Source organism: Emys orbicularis, chromosome 3 (genome assembly GCF_028017835.1).
Source record: "Emys orbicularis isolate rEmyOrb1 chromosome 3, rEmyOrb1.hap1, whole genome shotgun sequence".
NCBI lineage: Eukaryota > Metazoa > Chordata > Testudines > Emydidae > Emys > Emys orbicularis.
In genome coordinates, this window is record NC_088685.1 from 142742234 (window position 1) to 142755243 (window position 13010).

At 41.5% G+C, this 13010-nt stretch overlaps 1 protein-coding gene across 1 annotated transcript in view; it reads right to left on the reverse strand.

Annotated features, from left to right (window-relative positions):
• Nucleotides 1-13010, reverse strand: part of CEP170 (centrosomal protein 170) — a 195426-nt gene that overhangs the window by 119283 nt on the left and 63133 nt on the right. Inside the window, exon 3 of the mRNA XM_065401011.1 lies at nt 6301-6390. Within this exon, the coding sequence (XP_065257083.1) occupies nt 6301-6390 (90 nt within the window). The remainder of the gene's footprint in view (nt 1-6300; nt 6391-13010) is intronic.

The window sequence follows — 13010 nt, forward strand, 5'->3', positions numbered from 1 at the left end:
GAGAATCCAGGGAGGGGATTATGGAGGCTAGAGTGACCATGAGAATCCTTATTTGCTTTACCTATGCAAATTTCACTGGTTTAGATGGGTTGGAGATATGGTTAAGGCCTTTGGGATAAGGAAGTAACATGAATAGAAACATTTCTCTCAGCGGAGAGGGGGGGGCCTTCTCTATAGATCCCAAACGGAGGAGAGACTGGACCTGCTGGAGGAGGACAACCTTGTGAGAGTGCTTGTTGAAGAGAGACAGGGAAGGCAGGTGGGAGGGATGGAAATAAACTGAAGTGTTTATCCCTGATCCAGAGTACTAAGAACCCATCAATCTGTGATCATATGGACCTAAGCTCATGGAAGTAGGATAACCTACTGGGGAAGAAAACAGGGGAGAGAGAAACTGGCCCTTAATGATCTAGTACTCTGACCTCAACAAGAGAATCAAACAGGCTGCTTTGCAATTTCCAGACTGTGTTGAAAAATGCATCATGGAAGAAAACTGAGGAGGTGGAGTTATCCTGTATGTCCCCCTCCCCCACACTTTTCCTGAAGTGATGAGGCTGCATAGGTGAGAAGAGCAGGTATCTCTGGAGACACTGAGGGTGGAACTGTTTTCTTTTAGGGAAAGGAGTGTAAATTCCCAATGATTTCAGCATGGCCCTCAAATCTTTGAGACTGAGGTGCTTTTCATCCGTCTTCTGTGAGAAGAGGGAAGGATCTTCAAAGAGGAGATCCTGGATAATCTGCTGGACCTCCTGCAGGAGACCTGATGATTGAAGCCATGAACACCTCTGCTTAGTTATTCCAGATGCCATGGCTCTGTCTACCAAATCTGCCCAATCTAAAACAGCTATCAGAGGTCCTAGACACCAGTTTCCCACATTCCAAGGTGGACTGGAATTTCTGCCAGGCATTCACTGGCAACCTGTCTAAGAACCCCGTTGAACCCATTGTCACAGAGGGAGAAGTCCTATTTGGCCAGTAAGTCTTGTTGTTTAGAGATACAAAAATGTAGGGCAGCTACGACCAACTACCAAAAAGGTCTAGTCTCTTTGTGCCTTTGTCCTTTAGGATAAAAGGCCATCCCTGACATGCTCTTTCATTCACTGCTGAAACAACTAAGGAATAGGACAAAGGGTGGGTGTAAAAATGTCCAAAGCCCTGCAAAGGGACAAGGTACCTTCTCTTAGTCCTCTTAGTAGTTGGAGGCAGAGGATGGCATTTGCCATAAAGATTTTGTAGGTTCCACAGTGCCTTCATTTATAGGTAGATCCACTTGAAAAAAATCCTACCGAATACAGTATGTCCACCTGCCTATGGAAACTCTCCTGAACCACTTAAACCTGAATGCCAAGAGAGTAGCTATTTTTGTTAGTAACTCCTGGTAGGCCCTGAGGCCCTGTAGTTGTCCTGGACAGGAGAACAATCCTCAGCACCACATTCTTGTCAGGTGATGATGAGACATGCAGAGAAAGTTGAGTATGAGCGTCTTGTACTGAGGTGGATTGAGATTCCAAAATCTGAGGCTCAAATTGAGGTTCCTGCTTGGTACTGGCATCATCATCATTGGTTTCCTCCTGGGAACCAGCCCAATGTCTGTTGGGGATCTATATAAAGAATCAGGATATCTGGTAATGGGAGGCAAGCCCAATTGGTTCCAGTAAGGCAGTTGGTAAGGCACAGGACCCCAGCCACAACCACTCCAAGGATCTGAGTCTCTGATCTGATCTCAGGAAATCTGATGGGTACCAGGAGTGGAATCCTCATTATGAAGGTGAGTATCATCTTCTATTGCAGATGTGAGGGTCATCAAAACTTACCTCAGACTCCGAGGAGGACCCTGAATCCCCTGACCATGGAGGAGCTGCACCAGTTGATGTCAAGGTGAGGTGGCATCTCTCTGAAAATGTTGGTACCAGGGACAGCATGCTGGGTTTACCCTGTACTGTACTGAGCAAGGAAGTGCTGGACAGTCTGAAGATGTAGCGGCACATGGTACCAAGGGCTGAATTTCTCTTAAAAGTAAGTCTGTAGACACAGCCTAAGCAGGAACCAGTACCAGCTGGTGTGTCTCCAGCGCCACCAGAGGTTCTCAGACTGAGATGCAGAGCTGGTCCTGTGTTGCTGTGTCCCCTCTGGCATCATCAATACCAAGATATTTCCTTGATGCTGCTATTGTTGCATCAAAGAGGTTGGCACTGCAGTGGGAGTTGGTCCAATGGCTCAGGTACTACTGCCGACAACTCCTGAAGAGAAGAAGTGGGTCGTCTTTCCAGGTAACATTTTACCTCCTCAGTGTTTATTAGTTGATGGTACTGGGGAGCTGGACCTTCCAAAGTAGGTTGGCTCCTTCGAGGAATGCCATTCCAATGCTTTGTGCTTCTTTCTTGGCACTGGAAAAGGGGTTAATTGATGACTTTCTGGTGCAATGTCTGGAGAGGCACTCCTATTCAAGGGGAAAGTATTTGGTACCTGCCCTGAGTGGGAAGGTGCAGAAGGTGGTTGCAGAGCAGCTTCCAGGAGGAAGTGATGCAGTCTCATCCCTCAGTCCCTTTTTGTCCTTTTTCAATCCTCTGAAGACGTGGCACTCAAATGTGACCCACAAGGAGGCACTTTAGGCATCTGGAATGAGGGTCACTCATTGGCACAGACTTTTTGCAGTAAGTAGAAGGCTTAATCCCAGAGACCAAAGTGTATCGTAGTACCAGACAACAGCACCCCTTGTATAGTGGGGATTCACCAGCCAAAGTTGTAACCGAAAATATATCCTAATTTACACAAACGAGTAATACAAATTATTTCCAGAAGGGAGATAAACTCAGATTATTGCATAATGCAGGGATGGCCAAACTTACTGACCCTTCAAGCCGCATACTACAATCTTCAGAAGTTCGAGAGCCTGGGCTTGGGGCTTCAACCCTGCGGTGGGGTGGTGGGGCTAGGGGCTTCCGAAATGTGGCATTGTGGGGTCTCGGGGCTCCAGCCCCCTTGGGGCACACCTGCCGGTGCTCAGGGTTTCAACCCCTCTCTTGCTGATGCCCTAAGACCCCCACTCCCTGCTGGGCAGAAGCCCCTAGAACCCCACAACTCCACTGCAGGGCATAAGCCCCGAGCTCTCCCAAAGAGTCTGGTAGGTGGAGAATGGGGGAGGCATGGGAGGCTCCGAGAGATGCACTTTAACTGTAAAAGAGCCACGGTTTGGCCACCTATGGCATAATGAGTAGAATCATAGAAGATTAGGTTTGGAAGTGACCTCAGGAGGTCATCTAGTCCAACCCCCTGCTCAAAGCAGGACCAACACCAACTAAATCATCCCAGCCAGGGCTTTGTCAAGCTGGGCCTTAAAAACCTCTAAGGATGGAGTAGTAACAGTCTGACCACATGTGGACATATCCAATATAGACAGCAAGTGCTGCTCTAACAGCGCCCATTACCATCTAACAGTGCTCAAGCCACCACCACTCAAGTGACCCTTCTGGTCAAGTTTTTGCACTCTGCTAGTTCAAGGTCAATATTTTCAGAAGCCCCTTACCTATGCAAGTCTCTTGCAAGTGGTTTCTCACCAGCACCTGCTTCTTTGTGATCACTGTTAAACTATTTTTGGAGCATGGCACAAAAGAAGCCATCACACTAGTGAAGTACAATGAACTAATGAATATTTGTCTGACAATAAAATTGAGTCTCAGCTGAACTAATTTGGGAAACTTTTTTTATGATTGGATGTCTAAATGCCTTGCTGACCATGGTGTCACTGTCAAACTACGGAGATCACAGTAGAGTTACTGGCCAAGTATTCGAAGAAGGAAGAGGACAGGGCAAATGGGGTGACCCCCAGCACAGCCTACGCTGTGTGTGTTAAGTTTACTGAACAGGGCTGTTTTTGCATGTCTGGAACCAAAGCAACAATTCTCTGTATTCATACGAACACAGTAATTCTCATGGTAAAGAGACCAATGAAGGCTCATGAGAGCAGAAGTCCCACAAACACCTCAGGCTCCACTACCAGAACAGAGGTGGCAGCCTCTTATCCATTCTGTTACCCACCCATTTGGGCTTGCATGGACACCATTGGGTTTGGCAAATCCCTCCTTAACTTTCCTCACACCTCAGCATGACCTCTCTACAGTAGACTACAAAGACTGTCATTTAAAATAGAATAAAAAACTGCACAGAAGTTGGTTGAGCTATGCCATCTGGGCCGACTAAAAAGGGGAGCCAAGCAAGGAATTATCCCCTTTTTAAAATAAAATAAAATAAAAAGACAAAATGCCCTAAACATAAGCAAGGATCTGAAATTGTTCAAATTGGTCTTAAATTTCTCCTCCCATTCTATTTCGCTCATACTTGTTTTCAGCTTTAGGAAATTGACCGTTTTAAAGCATCCAGTATGTTACTAGCTGGGATCATTTTGTTACCACATAAATGAAATTAGGTTGTGATGTGTATACCAAGGCAATGTTCAATTTTTTAGTTCTGTGAAAGGTGTGAAGTTACTGTATACGCTGCCCAGCAACTTTTGTTGTTTGGCTGATGCATGACATTGTGATGTCAGCGAAAATTATGAGCTGCGGGCATCAGGTTTAGCAGAAAACGGGCGAGGTTCAGAAGGAAGAGATGGGTAAAAATGTAAGGACTACATTCATATGACCTAATATTCTCTACCCTAACTTTGGGAAAATAAGGAATCCTTTGATATGTATCCTTTGCATGTTGGGTGAGCTATCACAGAATGTCTGAGGCATGATGCTGGGGAGATTAAAACAAAAAAATCGAACCAAAGACTATCAGTAAACACATGGGCAATACTGATTTAGCTTGTCAAATATTACAGGAATTGAAGTGCAGTGAAGAGATGGCATTTTCACTAAGTACAGTCCCAGGAGTCACAGCTGAACACGTTTTTTTAAATATACAGTAGAACCTCAGAGTTGCGAACACCTGAGTTACGAACTGACCAGTCAACCACACACCTCATTTGGAACTGGAAGTACATAATCAGGTATAGCAGAGACATAAAAAAGAAAAGCAAATACAATATAGTATTGTGTTAAACGTAAACTACTGAAAAAAAAGGAAAAGTTTTAAAAAGATTTGACAAGGAAAGGTAACTGTTTCTGTGCTTGTTTCATTTAAATTAAGATAGTTAAAAGAAGCATTTTTCTTCTGCATAGTAAAGTTTCAAAGCTGTATTAAGTCAATGTTCAGTTGTAAACTTCTGAAAGAACCATAACGTTTTGTTCAGAGTTACGAACATTTCAGAGTTATGAACAATCTCCATTCCCGAGACGTATGTAACTGAGGTTCTACTGTAATATAAACAGGTTTTATACTCCACATTCTTTAATTCAGTCACGACTACAGTCTATATAAAGTTAATATGGTAATGTCTAAAAGGACTACTAAAATATGACAGTCGCTAAACTTTAAAATAAACTACTATGACGTACACTAATATATTTAACACACTTACAAAAAGGTGAAAGCTTACCCAGCAGGTTGCAAATGCAATCCCTAGAAGTGCCTTAAAACGTAAAAGATCATATGAAGCTTTTTATGAACAGTTCTGCTCTTGAGAACTTTATTGCCTCTTTACTATATTATAGATTTTCTATCCACTAACTTGACATTTATTACATGATATTCACAGATAAATTACAATGAAAAAAGAAGATATAAAATAGCAAAGACAAATTACAAAAACTATGGGAAAATAATTTTATATGAAATCAACTATTGGATAACTTTTTCACATACATGTATAACATATGCTTTTTTCCCAGAAAAAAAGAGGAAAAAGGATTCCAATGCACTATTAACAGGCTAAACACGATTTCCTACAGTAAGTATGCTTTCCCCAGCACTAAAATTTTAGAGAGTGTGATACCACCTTATTAGTGTGCTTATATACGGACCTATTCAACTAGAGATTTGTTGCTTCTGTATTTCTGAAATGCTACAGAAGTACTTTTATTATTTGTATTAACATAGTGCCTAAGAGCCCTAGTCATGGACCAGGAACCCACTGCGATATATGCTGTACAAATACTTACACCATGTTCATTTTTATTCTTCCGAAGTTTCTCTACTTCAACTTTAATTTAACACAATCATGCTCTCGTATTACTGTAACATTTGACTTTTAAATGTTCCATAGTAGCAGGGAATAAAAACATTTTCTTTAGCTGTTCTCCCCATTTGCATTACAAGAACTTCATGATTATTTGTTAATTATCTGTTTGTTTTCAAAGAAAAAAAAAAGATATATCCTACATGTCTGAGGAAGCCATCTTGGATTTGTTAACTTACCCCATTTAGGCTGCCCAAATCCTTCACCAAGTGTTCATCTGTAGAGGCATCATAGTTAACTACAGCGTGTTGCTTGTCCACACTACGTGACTGAAATATTAAAAAGATTAAAATTAATGCAAGGAGATAATAGGAAAGCTACAGATGAAAAGAGAAGAAGCTACAGACAATCTTTTTCATACTAACATAGGTACAGTTGACATGTTCTGACTACGTTTATCAAAAGTAACTGAGTATGTTTGTGAGATTTATTTTCTCTTAGACAGGCTGGATACCAGATCTTCTTTGTTTCATGGTCCTGAATTATATTTTCTAGAATTCTGTCACTAGAAACCTCCATAGTTTAGATTTACAACATTTCCAAGCATTTACAAGCCCTTAATGAAATGTAAAACTACCACACTATTTCAGCTGGACTAGAAGTATATTCTGTTGTACCAGGTGTTCCCCAAGGATTGCTAGCAGAGAGATGGTTTTGTAACATGGATAAATAATGTGGAAACAACATGGACTAAAATCCTTATATTTGTGCCAAATACAGATGAACTTAAACCTTCAGCATCAACAGGCTAGAGTATTAACCCATTAAGCTATTCACAACAATACACCATAAAAGCATTACTTTAAAAAGAAGCTTAATAAAAATGTTTAAGACCAGGGAACCAATTTCCCCTCCGTATCATTTACTATGCTAGAAAAACAATTTTAAAGTGATTATTCCAAGGGCAATGTGTGTATCAAGTTTGGTTGTCTGACAAATATGATTGTCCCAAATATTTTGTGTACTAAAATGGATGGATGTTTGTTAAATTAAGTTGTATCCACCTCCCTGAATGATATTAGCTCACCAGCACTTGGTGTACTCACGGAACATCGATTTTGAAACTAAAAAGGAAACCTCAAACACTAACAAGTGGCATTTGTGTCCATTGCTGCAAGAGAACACACATACATTTAGCCATATACTTGCCTCCCAAAGTGCAGAATGGGGGACATCATTCACTGAGCAAAACCACATGGTGAATTTAGGAGAACATTGGGACAGGTGGGAAATCACCTTTCTGGAGTTAAGTAGCATTTGCAAAAAAACAGAGGGAAGAGGCCATTTTTAATTTCCAGCTTCTGATTGGAAAGGGTCAGCATAACCAGATGGTTAGTGCTGGTTATCAGAATGTCATTCAAATGTCATTTTCTGTACTGCAGTTGCCATTGTTCTGGGCTATATGGCAATATACATTTTCCCCAGACTGCTGTTTTTGTATTAGTAGTAACATCAACTGTTAAAGAAGAAATCAAAATGCTAAACTCAAGTATTTTTAGCTACAATATTACAAATATATGTAGGTGAATAATGTATTTCTATAATTCACAAACGTATAACATTTTAAAAAGCAGGACACTGTTGACTAGGTTTTTACTATCATATATGTGACTTGGACCTGTTATATTAACTGAGTTGTGTAATAAAAATCTGAGGTAAGTTATTTGATAGATATTTAGAGATTGGAGACTATGCCTGTTCTTAATACATTAATGTCTTACAGAAAACAAAAATCCAACTGACAACCAAAAAACATCTGTCTCATGGCTATGGTATAAACTAAGTAAAGGTGAAAAGCTCAATATACAGTATTCCATTATTGATTTCTTCCAAGCCATTCACTATGCCACAATTATTTATTAAAAGGAAATGTAGATCCTGCAGAAAATAAAGTGTTATGAAAAAAATCTTTAAAATTTTTGTTTTCAGTGGTGTTGTAGGCATTTTGACGTTTCTTTAAAACTGGGAAATTTACATTTTTTTACACTTTGGATTTTCTATTTACTTGTGCAGTATACTCTGAGCAAACACACATATCTGATACAGACTTATAAAATTACGCTTTTCACAGTCTGGTAATCTTACATTGTGAAGTCATCATGTAATGGTTCAAGCGATTTGATACATATGGTTATTATTGTGCCTTTAAACTTGAGTGTACTGTAGTTTTGTATAATTAACAATGAGTATCTGTTACACCAGATAACTAAGCATTACCTTAGCCAGTTGCCCAGAACATCTACATACAACAAGGCTTAGACAAGTTGCTGATTGCCTTCAATGTTCCAATTTAAAATCTCCAATGTACTTTCATATTTCCTCTGACCCAAAAGAGATAAGCATGTAAGGCTTCCAGGCCAGAGTTAATCATGAAAAGGCTTTATTTTTATTATTTAAATATGTGACCAAGAATTAACCTTCAACAGATTCTTCAGAGGTAGAGATACTTAAACTAAGGATTCAGGATTCTCCAAAGACGACTTTCTCAGACAATTTAATGATATTTCCTGAATGTAATTAAGAGTGTGGAATTTCTCTTGCTTCCAATCTAATTAAATAGATCTTTAAATTAAGAGCTTGTTTTAATGACATAATCTGTTCTGCTTTCAGGTCCAGATTACTCATCATGTTTACCTCACAACTGCTTCCACTACCTTGCACAAAATGTTAGCATTAAACCCAGATTCACAAAAAGAAACAGTCACTTATAAATCTGTTACTAATGTTTCTCTTCGAGTAACAGAGGAAATTTCACAATACATACTGACACAGTATATGTTAAGTAATACCTCAATTTACTACACTGGTTCCAGGTTTCAAGATTGAAAAAAAAAATCTGCTAAGGTACAAAGAAATAGGGAGGAACAATCAAGGGAAGGCACGGTATTTTTATTAAATCAAACATACTCAGTATGACACCACCAGTGAAGGTTCCACAGTTAAGGAGAGGCTAGCTTCCCGCCCCCCCTACCCCGCAATTCTAAGTTCTGTTTTCTATCCTCTCTAACTTTTGACTGGAGTAACTAATTTATTAGAAATTGGTATGCTTAATATCAGGTATAAGAAGAATTTCTGACAAATTTGGAAAGTGTAGGATTAAAGATTTTATGTGTTACTTACCATAAAATGGATTTTTAAATTAAAAAACACTTTAAAAAAAGGTTCCCAGTGTCTTGGAATATTTTAGCACATATCTTCTCTGCATTGGTAGGACTAACATCTCTCTCAATCATTGCCGCTAGAACGGTAAGGTCTGGAATCTTTTCACCATTTTATGGTTGCCAATGTCTTATCCATCTCTCTCACTTTTTAATAGGCATAATTTTTTTTTTTTGCTGATGTTGGTTTTAATGACTCAAATGCTGCATGGATTCCAGATTGGGATTTTCTCTCTGGCATTACTTGTGGTCTTCAATTTAAACTTGCAGCCTATCACCTTTCTCTTCTCTGTGGGATTTTATTGATAGCACTCATTTTTGAACAGAGGAACAAATTAGGATCAGGGCCAAATTGTGTTACAAGGAAGACAGTGCCTGCTCAAAAGAATGTATAATGTAGAACAGTGGTTCTCAACCTATTTACCATTGAGGGCTGCATGTGCAGCTCTTTCTGTGTTATGTGGGCCATATCCACACAATATATATACTACCTGTATGGCCCTGTGGATGTCACAGAGGTGCAGATGTGTGCTGATTGGGATGCTGGTTGAGAACTACGGATCTACAGGGTCTTGAAAAGTCCAAAAAAAAAAAAATCCAGTTCAATATTGATTAGTCTTAGAAATGTGGCTGTTTTGAGGGGGGTGAGGTGATGTCGGGGACTATGCCATTTGAAACTGACTTTTATAGTAATTTCAGAACTTCATCCAGGACCTTAAATATATAGTAATTAAAACAGAACAGAGCTTGAGAAAATTCACGGACACCTAGTAGCCATATGCAGGTATAGAAATAAGGGTAGGAAGCTTCAGTGACAACACAATGAGAAGTCCAACCCCTACTCAAACTACCAGCTGCTGGAAAAGGAGGCTCCATCTTTTGGATCTTCTAACAACTGTCTGAAATGTAAAGCTTTACCCTCTTAGCAGCTGGAAAGGAGAAAGAAACGGTTACTTACTGTAACTGTGGTTCTTTGAGATACAATGCAGCTGTGTATTCCATTTCGATGCGTGTGCGCCCAGCAAACCTGAGTAGGAGAAATTTGCCTCCCAGTACCTATAGAGGGGTGGCGCTTGTGACTTGTGGCCATAGCTCCTCCACTGGCTACATGAGGCAGCCCTCCCTCAGTTCCTTTGCACCGAACACAAGAGGGGTGTCCAATGCAGAGGGGACACAGGGTGGGTTGTGGAATACACATCAGAATCACATCTCAAAGAACCACAGTTACCATAAGCAACCGTTTCTTCTTCGAGTTGTTGCAGCTGTGTTTTCCACTTAGGTGACTCACAAACCGTACCCACCCCCAGGAGGCAAGGCTCTGAGTCTACATAAACAAGGACTGCAGGATCGCTCTACCAAAGCCTGCATCCACCCTGGAAGATGAGGTTAGAGTGTAATGGTTCATTAATGTAGTATCGACAACCACATAGCAGTCCTTCAAATGTCCAATACAGAAAAGAATACACTGAGAAATGATATGCATGTTGCTTGTGCCCTTGTAAAACGAGCTCGCACCCAGTGAGGGGGGGCATAGCTGAGGCTATTTCATATGCCGTTTTGATGCAGGATGTTATCCATTTGGAGATCATCTGCAAATAGACAGTTTGACCATTCATGGGGGAGGGATAGATCAGTGGTTTGAGCATTGGCCTGCTAAACCCAGAGTTGTGAGTTCAATCCTTGAGGGGGCCATTTAGGGATCTGGGGCAAAAATCTGTCTGGGGATTGATCCTGCTTTGAACAGGGGGTTGGATTAGATGACCTCCTTCCAACCCTGATATTCTATGATTCTATGAGGCCTGCATACAAGACAAACAATAAAGGCAAAACATGAAACTGTTTAGTTCTGTCCAGATAAAAGGCCTGATATCTAAGATATGGAGACAATGCTCAACTGGAGATGAATGCAGCTTAGGAAAAAACAAATATAGCTCCTGGTTCAAATGAAACTAAGACAACTTTAGACACAAATTTTGGATGTGGTCATAAAGTCACCTTGTTTTTGGAGAACTGTTTATAAGGAAGCTCTGTCCTTAGATCCTTCAGCTCACACACACTCCTTTGCAGATGTTATCGCTACCAGGAAAGCAGTTTTCTGGCACTACAGTGAAAAGGGGCAAGATGCTAGCGGTTCAAGTGGAGGACCCATCAGAGCTGCCAGGACTGTGTTTAGGTTCCACTGGGGAAACGGCTGTTTGACCAGGAGATGTAGACAAAGAAGTCCTTTTAAGAACCTTGTTACCATGGCATCAGAGAAGACTAATCTTCCCTGAACAGAGGGATGAAATGACAATATCACTGCCAGATGCATTTCCAATGAACTAAGTGCAAGCACCAACGTCTGAAGATGTAGCAGATACTCCAAGATGTCCTGGATAGAAGCCAGTGTCGGTTGAATTCCACTGGCTAATGACCACACTGAAAACAGCTTTCATTTAGCTGAGTAGGCCATTCTGTTAGAGGACTTTCTACTGTTGAGCAGGACTTGCTGGACAGACGCCGAACACTGCTCTTCCTCTTCATTCAGCCATGAAGCAGCCATGCCATGGGATGCTGGGAGCTGAGAATGGGATGCAAAGTGCCACTGTGATTGTGACTAAGCACCTCAAGATCTAAATGAAGCGATAAGGGAGGCTGAACAGAGAGTGAGAAGGTTAGAGAACCAGCACCATCTTAGCCACGCCGGGGCAACAAGAATAAGTTTGTCCTGATCTGCCTTAAGTTTGAGGATGACCTGAGGGATGATCAGGATTGGGGGAAAGGTGTACAGGAGAGTTGACTGCCAACTGCGGTGGAATGCGTCTGACGGGGGCCTGGACTGAGCTCCCCTTGAGAGCAGAACAGATGACATTTCCTGTTGTCTTCTGTAGTGAACAGGTTGATCGTCAGGATGCCCAAAACTGTGACCTGGAGGACCCTTATTTTCAGGGACCATTTGTGACTTAGGGAAAAATACCTGCTGAGATGGTTCACAAAATGATTCTAATCCCAGGCAAGTGAATGGCTATCAGAGTAATGTTCTCCTCAATGTAGAACTGTCACTGATTGCCTCCAGGCAGAGCAACCTTGTTTGTGTTTCCCCTTGTTTATTTACATAACACACTGTGGTGGTATTGTTATGTACTGGATATATTTGTTGAGGCCACGAAGGTCGAGGATAGGTCTTTCCCAAATCCAAGGGAGGGGTACCAGGAAGTACTGGGAGTAGAAGCCATGACCCCAGTGTTCAGGTAGAACCTCCTCCCCCATTCCCAAAACCAACAGAGCGTGGACCTGCTTGAGGAGCATTATCTTGTGACAGGGGTACTAAAGAGGGATGGGGAGGGGAGGGTGGTGAGGATATGTGGAGAGGAACTGGATGAAGATGAGGAAGGAGAAGCAACAACTGGACTGAGGAATCAAAATGGGCACTTGGAAGGAGACAGGGGAGGGCATGTGAACTGCTCAAACCCCAAGCCCAACTGCTTTCTCCTGTGGGATCTATTGCTCTGCCTTGACCAGAGGAAATGGCTGGCCAAACATGCGCTGCAGATGGTACTGCTGCTGGCTGCTGTAGTGCAGCCTCTTCACTGCTGGCGTGTACACCACCAAGGACCGCCGGGTAGATATAGAGTCCTTGTAGGAATGCAACATCTTGTCAGTTTTGTCCGAGAACAGCGTTTGGCCATTGAAGGGCAAATCTTCAATGGCTTGCCGGACACTGGGGACAACACCCTAATTCTGAAGCCAGG